The following is a 24,827-nucleotide window of genomic DNA, read 5'->3' as shown; positions in this document are numbered from 1 at the left end:
GCCCGCCTCCAGTGGTGTCGCGACAGGCGTGAATGGAGGGACGAATGGAGACGTGTCGTCTTCAGCGATGAGAGTCGCTTCTGCCTTGGTGCCAATGATGGTCGTATGAGTGTTTGGCGCCGTGCAGGTGAGCGCCACAATCAGGACTGCATACGACCGAGGCACACAGGGCCAACACCCGGCATCATGGTGTGGGGAGCGATCTCCTACACTGGCCGTACACCACTGGTGATCGTCGAGGGGACACTGAATAGTGCACGGTACATCCAAATCGTCATCGAACCCATCGTTCTATCATTCCTAGACCGGCAAGGGAACTTGCTGTTCCAACAGGACAATGCACGTCCGCATGTATCCCGTGCCACCCAACGTGCTCTAGAAGGTGTAAGTCAACTACCCTGGCCAGCAAGATCTCCGGATCTGTCCCCCATTGAGCATGTTTGGGACTGGATGAAGCGTCGTCTCACGCGGTCTGCACGTCCAGCACGAACGCTGGTCCAACTGAGGCGCCAGGTGGAAATGGCATGGCAAGCCGTTCCACAGGACTACATCCAGCATCTCTACGATCGTCTCCATGGGAGAATAGCAGCCTGCATTGCTGCGAAAGGTGGATATACACTGTACTAGTGCCGACATTGTGCATACTTTGTTGCCTGTGTCTATGTGCCTGTGGTTCTGTCAGTGTGATCATGTGATGTATATGACCCCAGGAATGTGTCAATAAAGTTTCCCCTTCCTGGGACAATGAATTCACGGTGTTCTTATTTCAATTTCCAGGAGTGTATGTCGCTCTCAGACGTCCGCCCCGTCCCTCGGTAAGAGTCAACATAGGAGCAACGCCTCTGAAGATATTCTGGGCGAAACGTTAGGAACGGAGGAGTTTCATGAGCCACGGCTTTATACCCTGAAAGGTTTAGTAGCAGCAAGGCTACGTATTCTAACAAAACGAGACTTCTACTACTTATCGACGTAACCCCTACCAATATCAATGCACTTGTCTCAACGATGAACTAATTTTTTAATACTTGTTTTGCAAATCAAACTGCCTTTTCCTGCTGCTAGTTATTTTATTTAATCCATACCCGTTTCGCCTTCTACTGTTTTAAGGCGTCATCAGTGGGATCTATAATGATACAGTTTTGTTAGTTATATATCAGCAAACAGTTCACTTCGCGATTTTTTGTAAAAATGTGATTACTTACGATTTGCTGATCTGCGTTTCCTCACATCTGGTCTGGAGGTCGCACTACCACTTTTATCACTGGTCTATATTCACCTCTTTTTGTTTTCGCAATCCACACACTGTTCACCATGTTTCTCACTCTTTTTTGTGGTGGACTATTGTTCTTCTGTCACTCGATACAACTATTTCGTCTTGTACTAGCTGTTAGCGAGTGGCTGAAACTTTGGTGACAGCTGATTTGACTTTTCGTTTCAATATTCTGGGGAGGGGTCATGGTTGAGTGAGAAACATGGTGAACAGTGTGTGGATGGCGAAAACAAAAAGAGGTGAATATAGAACAGTGATAGAAGTGGTAGTGCGATCTCCAGACCAGATGTGAGGAAACGCAGATCAGCAAATCGTAAGTAATTACATTTTTACAACAAATCGCAGAGTGAACTGTTTGATAATCTATAACTAGCAAAACTGTTATCATTATTGATGCCACTGATGATGCCTTAAAACAGTAGGAGGCGAAACGGGTATGGATTAAATAAAATAACTAGCAGCAGGAAAAGGCAGTTTGATTTGCAAAACAAGTATTTATATGCTTGCTGCGGAGGATGGCCACACAAACAAAGTTGTTAATTTTTTTGTACCTGATTCAAAGAAGTCTTCTCTTTGTTGTTTGAATCACTTTTCCACAAATACTTTGACCTCCTCTTTGTTGCTGAACTTTTTTCGACGTAATGCCTCCTTGTGTGGACCAAACAAATGAAAGTCCAAGGGAACCAAATCTGGCCTACAGGGAGGATAAGAGAGTATCTCCCAAACCATTTTTTCCATGGTCCTGTAGGTCAGAAGCGCTGTGTGAGTGTTAGCATTGTGATGTAGCAATATCACACCTTTTCTTTGAGATCCGCGACGTTCTTCTCTCATTTCTGGCTGTACTACGTTCATCAGCAGGTCTGAGTAGCTTTAACTGTTTCTGAGCGCCGATCTCCCAATAATCACAAAAGATCTGGGTATCCTAAACGACGGCCAACATCACTTTTCCTGCTGACGCTTCCGTTCTGAATTCCTTTCGGACAGGTGATGTGGTGTGCTTCTATTCTATGTTTTGTCTTTTATACTCTGGTACAAAATGGTTTAATCACGTGAAAATCTTGTTTAGGAAAGGGCCACCTTCCCTTTCATAGCGTCCTTTCAAGTTTGTACACGTTCTGAGTCTTGTTTCCTCGTGTTGTTACGTTAATTCTTTCGCTTGTTTTGCTGTACTTGAGCACGTTATGAATTGTGCCAACGCTTATTGCGACTGTTTTTGCTATATGTTCTACAGTAACACGTAGGTCTTCACGAATAATGTCATCAACGCAGGTTTCAAGGAGCTGACAGTTCAGCTGGCCGGCCAGGAAGTAGCTCGTCAGTCACAGAGGTTCGACCGTGAATTGTTCTACCCACGTATATTTTCCGCAGTTCAGAACACTTTCGCCATACTTTAAAATCACTCGAGAAAATACTTCAGTTGGGTTTTCATTTTCTGAAAGCAGAGAACTGAGCAACGAACATTGTTCAAGTAATGTGGAAACTTCAAGTGGCCACGCCATAGTTAAATGCCATATCGAGATTATAAGCAAAACAATTTTTATCCGTCATCTATTCTCAGCTCTTACAAGTGACGCCAACCTAAAACCATGAAAGTATAAAATTACTGCTACAAATTGTCTCAGTTCTACATCAATTTCCCTCTTAATATTAGTGAATGCCCGTCGTACTTTATTATACGAAGACTTGCTCAAAAGTAATGCCTCTGGACTTCTTATATTTACGTTTGCAGCCCTCTGCCGCTAGAGGAATCCGAATTGTAGCGCGTGATTGGCGGTGAGTGACGTAACGATGAAGGTGTGTGCAAAACAGCGCGCTGTAATCGAGTTTCGAATTCGAAGAGCACTCTCTTCTTCAGCACAACAATGCCACACTACATACGAGCGCAGCGACATCTGCAACAATGCGACGCATTGGGCTCACTTTCATCGATCATCCTCCATACGGTCCCGAATTGGCCCTAGACAGCCTACATACTTGATCCCATCCGATTTTTATCTGTTTCCAAAACTTAAAGAACACATTCGAGGACCTTTCTTTGACAGTAAATAAGCATGAACCATGAACCATGGACCTTGCCGTTGGTGGGGAGGCTTGCGTGCCTCAGCGATACAGATGGCCGTACCAGAGGTGCAACCACAACGGAGGGGTATCTGCTGAGAGGCCAGACAAACATGTGGTTCCTGAAGAGGGGCAGCAGCCTTTTCAGTAGTTGCAGGGGCAACAGTCTGGATGATTGACTGATCTGGCCTTGTAACATTAACCAAAACGGCCTTGCTGTGCTGGTACTGCGAACGGCTGAAAGCAAGGGGAAACTACAGCCGTAATTTTTCCCGAGGACATGCAGCTTTACTGTATGATTAAATGATGATGCCGTCCTCTTGGGTAAAATATTCCGGAGGTAAAATAGTCCCCCATTCGGATCTCCGGGCGGGGACTACTCAAGAGGACGTCGTTATCAGGAGAAAGAAAACTGGCATTCTACGGATCGGAGCGTGGAATGTCAGATCCCTTAATCGGGCAGGTAGGTTAGAAAATTTAAAAGGGGAAATGGATAGGTTACAGTTAGATATAGTGGGAATAAGTGAAGTTCGGTGGCAGGAGGAACAAGACTTCTGGTCAGGTAATTACAGGGTTATAAATACAAAATCAAATAGGGGTAATGCAGGAGTAGGTTTAATAATGAATAAAAAAATAGGAGTGCGGGTTAGCTACTACAAACAGCATAGTGAACGCATTATTGTGGCCAAGATAGACACAAAGCCCATGCCTACTACAGTGGTACAAGTTTGTATGCCAACTAGCTCTGCATATGATGAAGAAATTGATGAAATGTATGACGAGATAAAAGAAATTATTCAGGTAGTGAAGGGAGACGAAAATTTAATAGTCATGGGTGACTGGAATTCGTCAGTAGGAAAAGGGAGAGAAGGAAACATAGTAGGTGAATATGGATTGGGGGGAAGAAATGAAAGAGGAAGCCGCCTTGTAGAATTTTGCACAGAGCATAACTTAATCATAGCTAACACTTGGTTCAAGAATCATGAAAGAAGGTTGTATACCTGGAAGAATCCTGGAGATACTAAAAGGTATCAGATAGATTATATAATGGTAAGACAGAGATTTAGGAACCAGGTTTTAAATTGTAAGACATTTCCAGGGGCAGATATGGATTCTGACCACAATCTATTGGTTATGAACTGCAGATTGAAACTGAAGAAACTGCAAAAAGGCGGGAATTTAAGGAGATGGGACCTGGATAAACTGAAAGAACCAGAGGTTGTACAGAGTTTCTGGGAGAGCATAAGGGAACAATTGACTGGAATGGGGGAAAGAAATACAGTAGAAGAAGAATGGGTAGCTCTGAGGGATGAAGTAGTGAAGGCAGCAGAGGATCAAGTAGGTAAAAAGACGAGGGCTAATAGAAATCCTTGGGTAACAGAAGAAATATTGAATTTAATTGATGAAAGGAGAAAATATAAAAATGCAGTAAATGAAGCAGGCAAAAAGGAATACAAACGTCTCAAAAATGAGATCGACAGGAAGTGCAAAATGGCTAAGCAGGGATGGCTAGAGGACAAATGTAAGGATGTAGAGGCTTGTCTCACTAGGGGTAAGATAGATACTGCCTACAGGAAAATTAAAGAGACCTTTGGAGAGAAGAGAACCACTTGTACGAATATCAAGAGCTCAGATGGCAACCCAGTTCTAAGCAAAGAAGGGAAGGCAGAAAGTTGGAAGGAATATATAGAAGGTTTATACAAGGGCGATGTGCTTGAGGACAATATTATGGAAACGGAAGAGGATGTAGATGAAGATAAAATGGGAGATAAGATACTGCGTGAAGAGTTTGACAGAGCACTGAAAGACCTGAGTCGAAACAAGGCCCCGGGAGCAGACAACATTCCATTAGAACTACTGATGGCCTTGGGAGAGCCAGTCATGACAAAACTCTACCATCTGGTGCGCAAGATGTATGAGACAGGCGAAATACCCACAGACTTCAAGAAGAATATAATAATTCCAATCCCAAAGTTAGCAGGTGTTGACAGATGTGAAAATTACCGAACTATCAGTTTAATAAGTCACAGCTGCAAAATACTAACGCGAATTCTTTACAGACGAATGGAAAAACTGGTAGAAGCGGATCTCGGGGAAGATCAGTTTGGATTCCGTAGAAATGTTGGAACACGTGAGGCAATACTAACCTTACGACTTATCTTAGAAGAAAGATTAAGAAAAGGCAAACCTACGTTTCTAGCATTTGTAGACTTAGAGAAAGCTTTTGACAACGTTAACTGGAATACTCTCTTTCAAATTCTGAAGGTGGCAGGGGTAAAATACAGGGAGCGAAAGGCTATTTACAATTTGTACGGAAACCAGACGGCAGTTATAAGAGTCAAGGGGCATGAAAGGGAAGCAGTGATGGGAAGGGAGTGAGACAGGGTTGTAGCCTCTCCCCGATGTTATTCAATCTGTATATTGAGCAAGCAGTAAAGGAAACAAAAGAAAAATTCGGAGTAGGTATTAAAATCCATGGAGAATAAATAAAAACTTTGAGGTTCGCCGATGACATTGTAATTCTGTCAGAGACAGCAAAGGACTTGGAAGAGCAGTTGAACGGAATGGACAGTGTCTTGAAAGGAGGATATAAGATGAACATCAACAAAAGCAAAACGAGGATAATGGAATGTAGTCGAATTAAATCGGGTGATGCTGAGGGGATTAGATTAGGAAATGAGACACTTAAGGTAGTAAAGGAGTTTTGCTATGTAGGGAGTAAAATAACTGATGATGGTCGAAGTAGAGAGGATATAAAATGTAGACTGGCAATGGCAAGGAAATCGTTTCTGAAGAAGAGAAATTTGTTAACATCGAGTATAGATTTAAGTGTCAGGAAGTCGTTTATGAAAGTATTTGTATGGAGTGTAGCCATGTATGGAAGTGAAACATGGACGATAACCAGTTCGGACAAGAAGAGAATAGAAGCTTTCGAAATGTGGTGCTACAGAAGAATGCTGAAGATAAGGTGGATAGATCACGTAACTAATGAGGAGGTATTGAATAGGATTGGGGAGAAGAGAAGTTTGTGGCACAACTTGACTAGAAGAAGGGATCGGTTGGTAGGACATGTTTTGAGGCATCAATGGATCACAAATTTAGCATTGGAGGGCAGCGTGGAGGGTAAAAATCGTAGAGGGAGACCAAGAGATCAATACACTAAGCAGATTCAGAAGGACGTAGGTTGCAGTAGGTACTGGGAGATGAAGAAGCTTGCACAGGATAGAGTAGCATGGAGAGCTGCATCAAACCAGTCTCAGGACTGAAGACCACAACAACAACAACAAGCATTGCAAGCAGAGCTGAGGTTGTTGTTCCGTCAACAAAGTCAAACATCCTACACTGCCGGTATCAATAGACTGATCTCCCGTTGGGAGAAATGTGTTCGTTGTCAGGGTGACTATGTTGACAAATAAATAAGTAAACATAAAAAACAAAGATGCAAAATGTCAACATATATGGTTTTATTTAAAAAGTTTCAAAAGTTTTCACACAAAAAATTCGGAGGCATTACTTTTTAACACGCCCTCGAATTTTAAAGTCATGGGAAGGCGTTGTAACACGAGTCGGCAGTCGGCTGTTGAGGCTTATGCAGTGCATTTGTCTTCGTAAAGGTACAGTCAGTTAACGTGCTGCCAGAACATAAAACTTCCTTCTGAACTTTAGACAGAAATGTTCAGCCTACATGAAATACTTTTACTTATTGATCTCTGGTTGTGAATTTCATTGCTCTTCATAAATTCAATCTTGTTATTAATTACAAGCACCATTAGTGAGTAAATGTGTTGTTACACTTAGGTGTATGACTCCAAATATATCTGAAGAGCCTTCTGCAAGATGTTCGTTTAACAACTGTACATAACATTATTACTGTGCGCTTCTGTAGAATAAACACTTTTTTGACATCGGCTGCATCCCCCCAGAAGATTAAGCCATAGGACAATAGTGAGTAACAGCATGCCAGCAGTCCCATCCGCAGGTCAACGCAGTGAGAGAGATTTTTAAATGCAGAGTAGGCAAAACAGGTAACAATATTCAATCTTTTTCTCTGTGACGTTAACTATTCTTGAGGACATGGGAATTTTTTATTCTTTCGTAACTGAGAATTAGTGACCACGTTAGCCAACATTTCGTTCCCCGAACGTTGAAGTGGTGTCGGCTCAAGAGTTCGTCGTTAATTTCATGTAACAATTTTTCCAGAAATAATCAATAAAAGGATTTTTCCCTACTTTGTTGCCCTTCTCTCATCATCCAGCAACAATTTAAAATAAATAGTTTCCTAATTTACATTTGAAACAAATGCTTTACCGGGGAAAAAGAAGCGTAAATACAAGTGACGGGACCGTTACAAGTGGAATAGCGACGGATGTGCACGAGTGGCTGAACTGGCTATATCATGATAGCGGTAATGCCGTGGCTTGCAAGACAAGGTCATCCACTCCGACTCACAACGAAAAAGAAAAGGTTCCTCCAAAAGCAGCCCCGCCATAGACGAGGCGAAGAAGAGACAATACATTTTCTGATCGCCTTGTTAAATTCAGTGTCCAGGCTATAAAATGTACAGATAGATATCGGATAATTTTTTACGTAGTCGTCTGTCGAATGGGTTCTCACGTTACGCTCAACAAACAACTGGCCAATATGTAAACACCATCGCCGAAATAAATGTAAGAGTGAAGTTAAGATACACACACTACATTCGGCAGCACCTATCAGTTAACAGACTCGCCTCGACAGTACTTGCTGAAAAGGGAATATTATACATGTGGAATGTTTGTCAACGCTTAGGTTATTAGAGGCGAAACATGTGGTCGGTTGGACAAGAAAAAAAGAAAGAAATCGGTCTTAGCCTGTTTAAAGCAACTTTCCGACATTGGCCAGAACTGATTTATGAAAATTACGGCAAACCTATGCCAGAACCGGCAGACCGGCTTTAATCACGTGGAGTATCGCGAATGTCGCGATAAGTCGTTACGCTTTGACCAGTAACGTTAAAGTTCAAATTATTTTCTTGTAAATCGAGGTTTCGTTGACAGAGTAATCAAATCGTTCGGAACATCTTCGCAGTTGTGCGACTATTTCGCTGAATTTTTGGCTAACCGAAGCCAGTACTGGATGACAAATGTTTAGCAGAAACATACAAGATGGCTCACGGAAGTTCAGTGTGGGCTGTAATTATCGAATGGTAGCGGAACTCGGTAGATGTGCTAACGCGTTGATGCAGAACCAATTAACGATGGAAAAAACTACTTCCAGTTGTGCCCACCAGGTGCAAATCTGGCGCTGATCATTGTTTGCATGACGGTATGACATAAACACTGTTATTTGACAGGCCATAACGTGTGTGGGGTGGTCCCCCGTCGTGCACACACCACAGCCATTTTTCTGCAAGGGTAACGGCCCTCAATAGCGCTGCTAATTTATCGTGTAGAAACCAGTGACACACAGCACCTATTAATCGCCAGAATAAATATTTCACTCTGCAGCGAAAGTGCAGATTAAAACCGAGATTCGAACTCGGGACCTTTACCTTTCGCGGCGCAAGTGTTCCACCGACTGAACCACCCAAGCACGACTCATGACCCGTCCTCACAGCTTACTTCCGCCAGTACCTCATCTCCAACCTTTAATGTTTCACGGAAGTTCTCGTGCGTAACTTGCAGGACTAACTGTCCTGGAAGAAACGATATTGCGGAAACACAGCTAGCCACAGCCTGGCGGAGGTTTCCAGAACGAATTTTCCACTCTGCAGCGGAGGTGCGCTGATATGAAACTTCCTAGCTGATTAAAACTGTGTGTCGGATCGAGACTCGAACTCGGGAGCTCTGCCTACGGGGGGAAGTACACAGGTACTGCCGGAGGTACAGCTGTCAAGACGGATCTTCAGTCGTGCTTAACTAGCGCAACCGATAGAGCCCTTCCCCGTGAAAGGCAAAGATCCCGAGTTCGAATCTAGGTCCGACACACAGTTTCAATCTGCCAAGAAGTTTCATACTTGTTAATCTGTTTGGTAAAGTGTATCGTCCTATGATTCTGTCAACAAAAGCTTCTGCCCATACACTCAGACTGAAGCGATTCTGATGTCTCACCTCAATGATTGCTCGAGGATATGCATCTGGCCACATGTGCGTACTGTGGTAAATTACAATGCCATTTCATCAATAAATGAAATACTGACTGTGAACTGGGAATCGTCAACAGCCCATATCTCAAAAGGTATTAGTTTCCGGACATATTATCATAGAAATTTTTCTTCTACTTTTGACCAATACTACCTTCTGTAGGAATACGTAACACTTTTTCTAAATACCCAATATAAATGATTTATCATGTAGTTCACACCACTATCTGAGTGTTAGTTGAAAATCATGTTAACCGTAGAAAAGTGTCATCGTTGGATACTCAAAGGGAACTGCAGAAAGACTTGTAGAAAGTCTCCACTCCATGTCATGAATGGCTGCTCTCTTTAAACGTAGATAAATATACGGTGAATGCCCGTAGAGAGTAGCAGGAAGACGAAAAAAATACTTAACATGTTCTGTAAGGGTTCTTGAAAGCGAAACATAATACTAGAGGGCTAGCGCATATAGGCATATAAAAAGTTTAAATATTCGGGTACCATCCTATCGTACGACGGAACAAGTGACTGGAAAACACAGCAAGGAGTAGTCCATGGGAAAGCAGCAATCCATGAGCTAACCTCCTGTTATGGAGGTGAATGCCCGTAGAGAGTAGCAGGAAGGCGAAAAAAATACTTAACATGTTCTGTAAGGGTTCTTGAAAGCGAAACATAATACTAGAGGGCTAGCGCATATAGGCATATAAAAAGTTTAAATATTCGGGTACCATCCTATCGTACGACGGAACAAGTGACTGGAAAACACAGCAAGGAGTAGTCCATGGGAAAGCAGCAATCCATGAGCTAACCTCCTGGTATGGCATTCTAAGAGAAGCTGGAAAGTAAAGAAGGTGATCTAAAAAGTATCGTAGAGCCTGTAACGATCTTTGGATGTGAGTGCTGGGAACTTACTGGAAAAAGTAAAAACTGGTCGAGACCTGTACTATCTCAGGAGATAGTGTAGAACATCTCGGCAAGATCACGTAAAAAATACAACGATTAAAGAAATGACCCAGACTCGAGAAAGTATCACACACAGAACAGAAGAACGGCAGTTTGCCTGCGATGGATACATAGTGCGAATGGCAGATGACTGGTAGCCAAAGAAGATCTTGATGCATCATTCTCAGGGAAGAAGGAGAAGGGGAAGACCCAAATTTGCCTTACGTGGGATAAAAGGGGCCATAAGGAAAAGAGAAATAGGAGAAGACTAGGAAGCATAGGAAGATAGGAACCGATGGAGCCAGATATATGAGATGCGGTGACAGCTGCAGGAATTCCTTAGGAGAGGAGAGAGAGAGAGAGAGAGAGAGAGAGAGAGAGAGAGTGGTACATACATCTGTAAAGAAAAGCGAAATGTTAGTGGCACGAACTCTAGAGGATTTCTGCAGGATTTGAAAGCATTATATAGTAAGCATCACAGCAGAAATCGAACGAATACAAAGATAATATGCTAAGATCGATGTAGCCCATACGAAAGTAGTACTCTCTGCAACAGAGAAGTTGTCCGCTGCAGGAATGCGATATGCGACGGAATGACGTGGTCTGGACAGAATACCACGCGCTGTTCTAAAAATATATTCATGAATGCAGTTGAGTCAACTTGGTAACTGTGACTGACCTGATGTGGTTCGAGCCGTATAAACATATAAAATTATCTAGTTTCTTCAGTGTACTGATATTTCCCGCAATAAAATCCGCCAAATTCTCCATTTGTGAATACATGATATTTACACTGGTGACATGCAGTATGCATTCAACTACTGAAATGCTTTTTCGTCGCGATACGTTATTTCAATTTGTTCAGGTGAAACATCGCTAATGATAGGAGTGTTTTCCGTTAGTATGTTGCTATCTGCCTATCTTTTCACTGGAGCTTTCCCCTTTTGACAGGTGCTTTAAATAAAAAATAAAAGAAACACAGAGGGCGTAACCACTGAATAATGAAATACAGTTTTGGCGACGAAGTCTATAAGCGTAAGGCTATATTTTTCGGATAGTCAGTGGCACAGATCTTAAGCTGTGCGGTAGGTGAGGGAGGGAGGAAGGGCTGTTTCCCCATTTCCCACCTCCCCCTCACAGCCGCCTTCACAGAGATGCTCGAGGAACATAAAATTTTAGAGAGCCAGTATTCGAGGAATACTGAGACTATTCTGCCACCACCATCTTATACCTGGTGCATAGAGCAGGAATATCTATGGAGTGAGCATTCACATGCACAGAACAGAATTTTTGTCGTCGACGCATATTACTCCAAAAATCAGGTGACAATGGTGCGGCGTAAGGTTTACCCAAGGTTTTCTGCTGACACTGGTTTTCTCTCCATTATTATTTAGCGGCCTGCGTATTTTGAACCAGTAAACCTTGATTCTATAAAGAATCGAACTCCTATGTATAAAACATATTCAAACGGATGACTACTGTGCAACTGAGTTAATGTGTTATATTTGACTTTAAGCATGTAAGTGAGAAAGGATTTGAAATTATGCTTAAAATTAGTTGGAAGTTGCTAAATGCTCTCATTGTGAAACAAAGCATGAATGCAGCCTGGGTAACTAGCGCTCCATTTTAAGCAAAGTCTAGTATTCCACGCATCTCAATGTTTAAGACGTCATATCGCCAGAACTGTGGGTCGTGCAATGATATAATTTTGCATGTACAGTGTGTTACGAACAATCGATAGAAAGAAAGTAATAAATTAAATCTTAACGCCAAATGCTGAAGCTTGACTGCACGGACAGCGGAAATCTAGTAAGCGATACGGTCTTTCCTTTCATCATTTTGTGGGGGTACCAGCGAGAAAAAGTTTCTTAAAGGTTTTAAGTTATGTGTAACGTTTGCTGGAAGTCGCAAAGTGCTCTCTTTCTCAAATACCGGATAAATATAGACCAGGTATTTGCGTGCCGTTAGTTACTCTGCCTCAAGACAAACACACAGTTTCTAACCGTAATACTTCTCGTCAAACTTTTAACGTGCGATTACGCCTCTTAATGAACAGATTATGAATGTATTTTAAATCGGTCAATAATTACACGAAACACTGAAAATCAAATTTTGTTGGCCCTGGAACTGGTAAGATAGGCAACCTGCAACTGAGGCCGGGTTGCGGGAGACCGGCTTAGTACTATAGATGTCTTTACATCGTTAGTACAGACAGATCCCGTTCAATAGTATCCCGTATTTGTACACTCATCTTAATAACCAGCGGAAAAATGCTCCTGCCGCAGCACAAAAAGACGAATACGCTCCTTTCTTAAAAGACTCTGACAGAAGAGTGGGGCGAACATTCTAAATCCTTTTACCCAGTCTCTTTTTGTAATTAAGTTTTCACAATGTCACTGCCACTGTCTATAGCCTTATACGTGTCTCTCTCACTGCCTCATTTTTCTCCTATTTATTTACGGTATATAGCACTCAAATACATACGTTACTAGACTGGCAATACCGTATAAAGTATCAATGGTGTTACTGAAGCCAGAAGTTGAGAATAGCAATATGGAGGCGAGTGCAAAGGACTTGTTACCAGCGAGGATAAACTGATATAACTATGTTACCTTTAGAGATTTGGCAAAATGCATCGTGGTTGACTTTAATTTCTCGTACAGCAGGGGGAAGATACAAAGAAAGGAACATGTCACAGTGCAAGAATAACTAGAAACATCTCATGTATTTTTGCTTCTGTGCTATATGTAATTCTAAATAATTACATTACAGTTTGTCTTACTGAAATAAAGGCAGTGATTAAATAGTTTATGTACACTTTAGGGGTTTCATAAATCTAGTATTATCAGACGTAGATTAGTGATGTGTTTTTAACCATTTTTGATCAACTTTGGCTTTTCTTCGATTAATATCCTCGTTATGAAAGTGCACCTTTAAGTAGAATGTGCTGTTTGTCGTTGGTGGTAAGTTCCTATGCGACCACTCTGCTGAGGGCGTCGGTCCTTAGGCATACACACTACTTAATCTAACGTAAACTAACTTTCGCTAAGCACAATACACACACCCATTCCCGAGGGAGTACTCGAACCTCCGACGGGGGGAGTATTTGTTGATAAAAAGTGTCTTTATTCATTTAGAGTTCTTACGAAAACTACCTGACAGCCTTGGGAGAGTCAGCCCTGACAAAACTCTACCATCTGATGAGCAAAATGTATGAGACAGGCGAAATTCCCTCAGACTTCAAGAAGAATATAGGCCTAATAATTCCAATCCCAAAGAAAGCAGGTGTTGACAGATTTGAAAATTACCGAACGATCAGTGTAATAAGCCACAGCTGCAAGATACTAATGCGAATTCTTTACAGATGAATGGAAAAACTGGTAGAAGCCGACCCCGGGGAAGATCAGTTTGGATTCCGTAGCAATGTTGGAACATGTGAGGTAATACTGACCCTGCGACTTATCTTAGAAAATAGACTAAGGAAAGGCAAACCTACGTTCCTAGCATATGTAGACTTACAGAAAGATTTTGACAATGTTGACTGGAATACTCTCTTTCAAATTCTAAAGGTGGCAGGGGTAAAATACAGGGAGCAAAAGGCTATTTACAATTTGTACAGAAACCAGATGACAGTTATAAGAGTCGAGGGACATGAAAGGGAAGCAGTGGTTGGGAAGGGAGTGAGACAGGGTTGTAGCCTCTCCCCGATGCTATTCAATCTGTATATTGAGCAAGCAGTAAAGGACACAAAAGAAAAGTTCGGAAGAGGTATTAAAATCCATGGAGAAGAAATAAAAACTTTGAGGTTCGCCGATGACATTGTAATTCTGTCAGCAAAGGCCTTGGAAGAGCAGTTGAATGGAATGGACAGTGTCTTGAAAGGAGGGTATAAGATGAACATCAACAAAAGCAAAACGAGGATAATGGAATGTAGTCGAATTAAATCGGGTGATGCTGAGGGAATTAAATTAGGAAATGAGACACTTAAAGTAGTAAAGGAGTTTTGCTATTGGGGAGCAAAATAACTGATGATGGTCGAAGCAGAGAGGATATAAAATGTAGACTGGCAATGGCAAGGAAAGCGTTTCTGAAGAAGAGAAATTTGTTAACATCAAGTATTGATTTAAGGGTCAGGAAGTCGTTTCTGAAAGTATTTGTATGGAGTGTAGCCATGTATGGAAGTAAAACATGGACGATAAATAGTTTAGGCAAGAATAAAATAAAAGCTTTCGAAATGTGGTGCTACAGAAGAATGCTGAAGATTAGATGAGTAGATCACATAACTAATGAGGAGGTATTGAATAGAATTGGGGAGAAGAGGAGTTTATGGCACAACTTGACTAGAAGAAGGGATCGGTTGGTAGGACATGTTCTGAGGCATCAAGGTATCACCAATTTAGTACTGGAGGGCAGCGTGGAGGGTAAAAATCGTAGAGGGAGACCACGAGATGAATACACTAAGCTGATTCAGAAGGATGTAGGCTGCAGTACGTACTGGGAGACGAAGAAGCTTGCACGTGATAGAGTAGCATGGAGAGCTGCATCAAACCAGTCTCTGGACTGAAGACCACAACAACGACAACGAAAACTACAGTCTGCTTTACACGTGTGTATAAGTAACTTGTTGTTCTTCTCATAACACGATTCTACAATGTATGGGTTAACGACAACTAGTACGCAAATATTTGCTCAACTGCAAAACATGATTAGACTACCTCGTAGAGGTTACAAGGTCAATCGTGTCAGAAAATCATGTTTAAAATTTTGGTCAAAAATGTGCCCTCCCCTATACCTACGTGTTAAAGTTCGTCTGTCTCGGGACCAGGCTCCCCTCGGCCTCCTGCCCCCCTCCCCCCCACCCTTCCCAAGCAATGGCGTCCAAATACGGGGGCAAGGAAAGGAAAAGTATAATGTACTCAGGCGTTTTTCTGTCAAGAAAATCATTTAAAAGTCTGTATTACTCAGTATTTTAAAATTCAATTCATTGAATGTTTACGCATTTCGAGCAATGTTCACCCACAGATAAGATATATACTTCATCAGCTGTATCGTTTCCTGAATCATTTTCCAAAACATATTGATTATCTGTCTCTAAGTTCCTATGCTGTGTGAAATCATTGTGGGCGTTTAATATTTTAGTTTCCATAAGAATGAACTAAGATTGTATTAGAAAGGGGACACGGAAGAATTTTCTTCGTAAAATATTTCAGAGAGTTCAAAATCGATGATTTGCTGCATTTCATAGCTCCAAATTCGAAGGTTTTCGTGACACTTTCACTTTTGTGCAGTAGATAATTATTTCACAATGCCACCAAACCACAATTTATTGAAACAGATACTTGGAAACACAATAAAGTGCATTACAAAACTCAGAAAACAGCCGCCCATTCTCTTCGTATAGATAAAAAGAAAAAAAATAAAGACGTCTGAAATGTGGCACTTGTCGCAAACAAACGTAATTCTCTTGCCTATCTCTTCAAAACTAAGAAGCCAAGTTCATTCCAGGTATCGAATGCATATTGGTCCGTGGTACTTAAACGTCGCCATTTCGTTTTCCAAAATATTAAAAATACCCCCCATACCCAGATCCAGCCCCCCTCCCAAGCCGTAGTACCAGCGGCTGCTGCCCTCAAGCCTATCCATGATCTCCACTCATCTCTTTTTCAGTTCTACTGCCGCCTATCTCTTTTGCTCCCACTGCTTCTATCTCCATCTATCTCTCTCTTTTACTGCCATTGTCTCTCACTGACCATCAATATCTCTTCTCTCTCATGCTTCCACCGCTATTGTCTTCATCTATACCACATTATTTCATTTACACTTTTTCTCTCCTACCATTACTGTCTGCTCTCTCTCTCTCTCTCTCCCCCCCATTTGCACCGTCTCCTTTCTCTTCCACCGTCTCTGCCACTCTGATGTTCTTTTCCAGACCATAAAAGGGCGAATATGTTCAAACGCCAAAATTTTTGGTGCGAAGCCGCAATGAGGACGGAGACAGTTGGTTCGCCACTTCTCTGTCAGTCCTTTAAAGAGGAACATACTCATCTTTTTTTGCTCTGACAGAAACATTTTTCCGCCGATTCCCTTCTTCTCCTTGCTACAGCAGAATATGTGACTTATATAAAACGAGCTCTGTAGCTCAGTTAAGTTTTGACTGTTTATTTAGATGCTGCGACACATTTATATTTACTTCGACACATATAAACAACAAATAAATATGCGTAAAATACGATTAACAAAAAATAGTTTGATTTAAGCCTTTTCTCGATACTTTGCTCATCGATCGCAATTCATCGAAAATGTCCGGCTTGTGATTTATATTTGAGAAGAGCAAAAATGTTACTATAAATATTTTACTATATTTGCCATCTTTACAGCTTTACATAATTTTTGGCAGCATTTTAAATTCTTTTCAGGCATGCTGAGACCCTATTAGGCCATTTTTTGTCACTGCAGTACTCTGGACATATTTGTATAAATTTGAAGTGTCCATTATACAGAGACAGTACGTCATGAAGCTTTATTGTTGAAAATATACTGACTAAAAATATAGTTTGGTGATCTCAGAACCCTTGCGATGAGTCTAGAAGCCTTTCCATGTGTTCATTGTGTCAGTTTAAACTACTTTTACACCTCAAACCGAATATTACATTTATAAGTACGGCAAGTACATAAGTAAGTTTATAAGTACGACCTCCGGACATCTGCGAAGTGTAATGACATCCAATAAAGCTTCACAGTTTCCCGAGAACATCATCTCACGAACATATCGTAAAAATTTCGATGGTATACCGTGAATACCCCATACTGAGATCCAGCCCCCCTCCCAGTTTAGTATTGGAGGGCAGCGGGAGACCAAGAGATGAATACACTAAGCAGATTCAGAAGGATGTAGGTTGCAGTAGGTACTGGGAGATGAAGAAGCTTGCACAGGATAGAGCAGCATGAAGAGCTGCATCAAACCAGTCTCAGGACTGAAGACCACAACAACAATCATGAACAGAAGTTGGGACGTTGTCATCCCCATAACTGGTACTTTTCATGCCCAAATATCACTTTTTTTTCTTCTGAATCGCCCATGAACAAATAGTGCGTTTATAAGCTGCTTAAGGTCCACACTAGACCAAACTTAATGCAAAACAACCAACCGATTTGCTCAATTTGTCTGAGAAGTGTGCAGTGATTAAATTTTGACCCTGTACTGTTGGATACTGACAATGTACCCGTTCTTCAGATAGGTATACAAATGATTGCTAGACTTAAGGGTGTCCAGAACACTTGTCCGCTTATCTCTGCGATTAATAGAACTAGCTACTATCAGTGCGATTAATAAAACCTGAGATATGACCCAGTGAAGTATCGCATACTTGCACGCGGCTTTTTGGCACATATTGGTCGCACACTGTTGTGCACGGGCTGATTTGCATTCAGTACCTGGAATGAAGTTGACTTACAAAGCTTTAAAGAGATAAAGGCAAGGGAATTACCCTTATTTGCGACAAGTGCCACATTTCAGACGTCGGGATTTTTTTTCTTTTTACCTACTTTACGAGAAGGGATAGCAGCCGCCATTTTCTGGATTTTGTACTGCGCTTTATTGTGTTGGCAAGTGTCTGTTTCAATAAATTATGCTGCGGCGGTATTGTAAAATGGGTTCCTACTGCGCCAAACTAAGGGTGTCACGAAAACTTTCGAATTTAGAGCTATGAGATGCAAAAAATTATCATTTATCACAATCTGATTTTTTAAAGAAAATTCTTCCGTTTTTCCTTTCTGGCAAAATCTTGGTGCATTATTAGGGAAATTAAAATATTAATCGCACATAATCATTTCCCGCCTCATAGGAACTTAGTGACTATTGTCAAATAAGCACAACGTTTTGGAAAAGTGGTTAATACGAAGGAAATGATTCAGCTTATAAAATATGCATCTTACCTCTGGGTGAACGTTGCTCGAAATGTGTAAATTAAAAAAATAATTATGGAACACTTGCCTCATAAGTACGTGACCGTACAGCCACGTAAATTAGCCCTAAGATTTTATTCCCCTACATCTATGTCTATAGCCCGCAAGGCAACTTTCGGTGTGTGGCGGAGGGGGCTTGTGTGTCAGTGTCACTGTCCGCTTTTCCTTTCCTGTCGGGAATGTCCGCGGGAAGAACGATTGTCAGTAACCCTCAATGTGGACTCGAATCTCTAATTTTATCTTCATGGTCTATTCGTGAGATGTACGTAGAGGAAGCCATATATTGTTTGACTCTTCCTATGGATTTTGCTCTCCAAACTTCAACAGCAAACAGGCGGTAACGCATAATGCCCCTCTTGCAGCCCCTTCCACTGGAGCGTGCTGAGCATCTCTGAGACTCTTTCGCGCGTACTAAATCAACCTGTAACAAAACGCACTGATCTTCTTTCTATCTTATTTTCTCTACAAGTCTATCTCTGGTACGAATTCCAGACTAATAGTATTACTAACATGACAACTGTAACACTACTCAACAGTGATTTTGGTACAGATAATATATATATAAAACTTAATTCTATATCGTAAAGTGACATAAAAATGTGAAATCAAAAATTGTCCATCACGTCAGGATTAAAAGGTATGACCTACAAGTTATATAACATGGTTGAATTAACTGTATAATTTTTAAGTGCTTTGTGTTTGAAAGGAGTGTGATAAAAGCTAGTGCAGTGATCTTTTTTGTTCTTAACTTTAAACGTAATATGCAACATTAGTGTATTTTACATTGTGTATTTAAAGCCTCCAGTCACATACATTTGCTTACTCTTCCTTCTATATTATCTCAAGTTGTTGAATTTTTCTTTTCTTTTTCAAAAATTGATCTGGCTAAGTTCATTCGACAGAAAAATGTTATGTAGGCATTGAAAATACAACATGAAGAAATCAAAATGTTGGTGTACAAACTATGCCGATTTATTTTGTTATGTATGTGGTGAATTGACGACAAGGAAACAAAGACGACCAATTTTTAACTTACTGAAGACGTAGTATCATTTATACTTCAAATGCCAACTGAGAGATCAGGATAAAGATTGGGCACATCACATGACTTGCACTAGGTGCAATTTTAAACTAACACAATGGCTGAAAGGAAAAAAAGAGCACTTTCCATTTGGCATACCAATGATCTGGTGAGGGCCTCAAAATAATGTTGATGATTGTTACTTCTGTTTGACTACTGTAACTGGCTTTCCATCAAAGAATAAGAGGAATATTAAGTGCCGTAACCTGCCCTCAGCAATTAGACCTGTTCCCCACGGTAAAGACATGCCAGTTCTAACTCCTCCACTAGTGTGGGCAGAAATTCCTAATTCTGATCATGAATCTACGATCGCTGAGGAAGCACAATGTCAGTCAAGTGGAGAGGGACACTTATCAGAACAAAGACTACATTTAATTACACAAGCAGACTTGAATGACCTAGTTTGTGATTTATACTTATCCAAGGAGCATGCAGAAATTTTATCTTCAGGTCTTACGGAATGGAACTCACTTCATGAAGAAACAAGAATTACGGTACTCACTTCAGGCAACGTAATAAAGATCTGATGACTTATTACCGTATGGTGGGCAACGTTTCTGCTTGTACTGATGTAGTTAAACATACCATAAGATGCTGCTGAGTGGCGCTTGTTTATTGACGCTTCCAAGACAAGTCTGAAGGCTGAACTGTCGCATAATACGTTTCCAACTGTATCCGTAGGGTACTCTGTGATTATGAAAGAGAACTACGTAAACTTGTCGGAGATACTTGAAGCTATTCAGCATAAGGAAGAAAATTGGAAAATATGTGGTGATCTTAAGGTGACTGGTTTACTAACTGGTCTCCAAAGTGGTTTCACAAAGTATTACTGTTTCCTTTGTCTTTGGGACAATCGTGCAACAGATAAACATTTAATTCATTGACAGTTAAACAGTGGCCACCACAAGAGAAATTGTCTCCAGGGAGAGAAAATGTGAAATATGTATCTTTGGTGGATTCTCAAAATGATTTCCTTCCCCCACTGCGTATTAAGCTCGGGAATGAACAAAAATGCTAATGGTTTCATATATCTACGTGAAGTATACCCTGAGTTAAGTGACTCCAAATTGAAAGAGGGGATTTTTATTGGGCCAAAAATTAGGAAGTTAATGCATGATAAGAAAAATTAAGGCAGTTAGAACTTGCAGCCTGGCGTTCTTTTAAGGATGTCGTTGAAGTTTTCTTAGGTGATACAAGAACAGAGAACAGACAGATTAATGGGAACTCTTTTAGAGAACTATAAAAATCTTGGATGCAGAATGTTACTAAAAATGCACTTCCTTCATTCTCATTTAGATTTCTTCCCTTCCAATTTGGGAGCGGTTAGTGACGACCCGGAGACAGGACATTTTGCTAATGGAAAGCCACTATAAAGGTAGATGGAACCCTTCAATGTTAAGTGACTACTGTTGGCTTTTGAAGCGTGAAGGATATATATCCCACAGAAGGAAGTTGTCATCAAAAAGACTCAACCCTCCACCATCAGCATCATCATTGAGCAAATGAATGTTACAATTTTTCTTGTAAAAATGTACATTAGGCCCAGGTCACTACAGTGAGATAGTTTTATGGCATTAAGTATGTTATATATTGTCTAAATTTAGTGTAGATCACCCTACTTTTTGTTTTCAGATATAGGCATTTAAAAACCTCCTTAACAAAAAATTGGAGGGTGATGGCGAAAATCAAACTGCATTTTCAGAATCAGCAAGTCCAAATTAGTTAGGTACATCATGTTTAGTCTATGTACTTGAAAAACAATTTTTTTTGTTCTATAGTGTAGACAGTAGAAGCGCACTTGCGGTGACTGCAGCTTTACCGTGGTGCGTTGCTGTTGTTAACGGTTCGCGTGATGAATCATTTAAGTGAACACGACGCATTATGAGTCGGATGTGACACACGATGACATTTGTAGCGGGACTTTGAATTTCGCCGCGCTACACTCGTTACCTCAGATATAAATTATACCGTCGCAGCTGTATGAGCCCTCGACGGCAGAGAAAATATATAAGAAAATGAAGATACAAAAATTTTAACGCTTTTTGTTTTCTACCCGCTCTTGTCTCTTGAGAGCGGAAGCTTAACTCACTTATTAGCTAGTCTTAGTCGGATTGAGACGAAGAAACTTATTGATGTGCAGACGTATTGTGGAAGTTTGTATGAAATTTGGAGGATGGAAGCAGCAACGTAAAATACATTGCATTCAATATCAAGATGGTTTTAATTTGTATACATTAATAATTCCTGGACAATGAAATTTATTGCAAGATTTCGGAGCAGCTACGACTTTTCATGCAGAAATGAAGCAGGAGATTTTTGGAGAACAAGACCGCGACGCCGCACGAGAGAAGACATGTTAACATGGTAAAGAATGAACTCTTATCTACGCTATTTCCCCCTATTAATCACATTTTGTTATTCTTTGTTCTCTTTCAAATAATTTTTGTAGTGGAAATTGGTTTGAATTTTGCTCAGAAACGCCACAAGGACCACCCCAACAATAGCTTTTCCGAATCACGAAGTCCGATAACTTTTCTGTAATACGAAGTCCGATATGCATTTCATTCTTTCCCTTTTTCAAGGTCATTAACGATTTTTTTATTCACCATTTTTTCCCACATTTTCAACCTTTTCTTTTCTTTTCTTCTTCTTTTCTTTTTTATTACCTACTACACATTGCCCGTTCGTGATGCCCACGAGACCTGTACAGCTGAAAAATTCAGCTGTAGCAAAAATGAATACTAAAGTCTAAAGAAATGGCCATTTACACAGGTATTTCGCCAATGCAAGCAGCCACAGAGTTGAAGGTATTTTTTATAAGTGCTCTGTGCACTCAACTATAAATCTATAAATGACTTACGGACCAAAGAGGTGAAACTCAGTGTAGATGACCTTACCTTGGCAGCGAACACTGCCTGTAGCCACAAGGCCAACGATGCACACCACTGCCCACAGCATGCTGGACTGAGCACAGTTTATCTCGAGCCAGCTTATATACCGCGCGCCATGTCGCAGGCCTCAGCAGATTAACTAATTGCTCTACACCTCCGCTGCGTGTCCGTATTACAGTATGCTGCTTCCACATACGGTTTATCTATACTTCATCCTAAAAACAACTAACGTATAGGCCACAACAATGCTACCTCGGCCTCAACAACGCAGTATAAGTACGGTAGTCCTTCGCTTTAACTTCACCCAGAGAATCTACGCTGAAATATATCTAAGTGTACTGTCAACTCTAAACAAGTTCTTACAGACGTGAAATTGATCCTTAGCTATCTGTCGCTTAGTAACAAACGCTGCATTTGTGATGTTCTCATGTCCATGGTTCTCAAACGCCATGTCATTTGAATTCATTAATTGTACGTGTATAACGCGTGATTCTCTATTTGGTTTCGATATTACGTTTCGTTCCAAATCGTTCAAAGAGTAAAAGTGAAAGAGATTCCATTACGTCACTATTGGGAAAACCATTATGATACCAGCTTTTTACTAAATACGTTTAAAACTTTCGGAGTGTGAAATATGTAATGGTTACGAATATCGCAGACCTGGAAAAGTTCAAACGATTTTAAGCCACGTGTTAAAGTGTGAGAACTGTGATTCAGAGTATGAACGACTTTTCCTATCTCGAATTAGCGTTTGCTGCGTGAAGTGTGTGACTTTGAAACTTCGGAAGATCATGATAAAACGATTATTAAAATAAAATGTTCCAATAATCATACTGAGTCTTCGTATTATCTCTTAAAATGTTCAATTTGGCTTTCTTCCCTCTTTATTTTCTTTCTTTAGACATAACGAGAGGCCTACAGAGCATTTTGAATTTCACACACTGTTATATACTATGGCTTGTTTTGCTGATCAGCTTGTGACCTCCGACAATAGTACGTACGTTTTTTTATATGTGCCATTTCCTAATGACGTGATCTTTTATTTCTTCGCGAACTAATTTATCTTATTATCATTGTTACAATAATGGAATCTGTTCTGTTTCTCGTGTTTAAAGTGCCTCCCTGTTTATTCAACCAATAAAACTTATTCATCTGAAACTGTAATAACTTAACAGTTTGTCCAGCAGGTTACGGGTCCAATAAACGGTGTTGATTAACTTGCGTAACGTTATTTTCTTCGCGTCAATCAAGTCTCTGAAGAGAATTCAGTTATACAGAGTGTTTTCACTTGGAAAGTGAAAAGATAAAAGATGGATTTCATGAAGTTTTTCAGTATCTACAAAGAAGACGGAGGTTATTTTCAGTTGTGGAAACATCATATGGAAATTATCTTTCGTGCTGAGAAATTGATGTACGTTGTTAGTGGAAGTAAAGTAAGGCCAGTTGAAAGCAAGTAATTTATGGGATGAGCTTAATGTAAAAGTAATGCTTTATATTCGCCTGGTATGGAATTTGACCAGCTGCATAGTGTGTGGAATCATCTGAAGATAATTCATGAACAACGATCTTTAACAAATAAACTGACATTGAGACAACTGTTTTCAAGTACAAAATGTCATAATGTGATAATTTTGTGAACAACGATCTGCAACAAATAAACTAACATTGAAACAACAATTCTCAAGCATAAAATGCCACAATGTGATGCTATCGCGCAACGTATTACTGAAGTTGAATGATTAGTACAGTCTCTTGCAGATGTTCGTGAACCAGTGGGAGATACAGACAAGATTTCCGAAGTTTTAGGGGGACCTCCGGCATTTCAAAAGTGCCGTATATTTTGAGAGGTGGTAGTACCCACTAAAACAAGAAAACATGTACAATAAACACGGGCTCTAAAACGCATACTGGTACTGCAAGAGCTTTGAGCAGTTGTTCATCTTCGCTACTGTGAAGGACATCTCTTCTACTGAACAAGTGTTCATAGCTCTTAAGGTATGTGTTTTACAGCTTATGTTTACTGGACAGTTTTACTTAGTTTTGGTCTATATTACCTCCTCCCAAAATATGGAAATCAGAGAGCTTGTAGTAGAATAGGTATGTAGCACAGTAACTATGATGAAGAAGCGATCATAGCTCGTAGGGTAGGCGTTTAAGAGTCCATGTTTATCGCACTTTTTTCTTCCTTAGGAAGGTCTATCATCTCCCAAAATATTTGACATTGTTTTTAACACCCTGCATAGTTCGTTTGCTACTGCTTGGGACTCCTGTCTCGAAAGCAGGCAGTCTTTCGATCATTTAACAGCAAGATCATTGAAAGAAAAACAACTTTCGTCCCAGATTGTAGAAACTGCATTCGATGCTGTTAAAGTTAAGCAAAAAAGAATAAAAAACAATGTTCGCAAAGCAATTCCAGCAAAAAGTCTGTTAAAAGGAATAATTTTGGGTGCTAGTGTTGTAATAAGAAAGATTATTGTAAGGCCGAGTGCAAAAGAGAGAGTT

General features: G+C 40.6%; 1 protein-coding gene across 1 annotated transcript in view; it reads right to left on the bottom strand.

The window, feature by feature from the left end:
• LOC124802904 (beta-galactosidase-1-like protein 2) overlaps positions 1-22,476 on the bottom strand; it is a 137,695-nt gene extending 115,219 nt beyond the window's left edge. Inside the window, exon 1 of the mRNA XM_047263968.1 lies at positions 22,332-22,476. Within this exon, the coding sequence (XP_047119924.1) occupies positions 22,332-22,392 (61 nt within the window). The 5' untranslated portion in view covers positions 22,393-22,476. The remainder of the gene's footprint in view (positions 1-22,331) is intronic.
• Between the last annotated feature and the right edge of the window lie 2,351 nt (positions 22,477-24,827).

The sequence above is a fragment of the Schistocerca piceifrons genome, chromosome 6 (genome assembly GCF_021461385.2).
Source record: "Schistocerca piceifrons isolate TAMUIC-IGC-003096 chromosome 6, iqSchPice1.1, whole genome shotgun sequence".
In the NCBI taxonomy this organism is placed as follows: Eukaryota; Metazoa; Arthropoda; class Insecta; order Orthoptera; family Acrididae; genus Schistocerca; species Schistocerca piceifrons.
The sequence above is the reverse complement of the archived record's forward strand: the minus strand, read 5'-3'. Positions and strand labels throughout refer to the sequence as shown.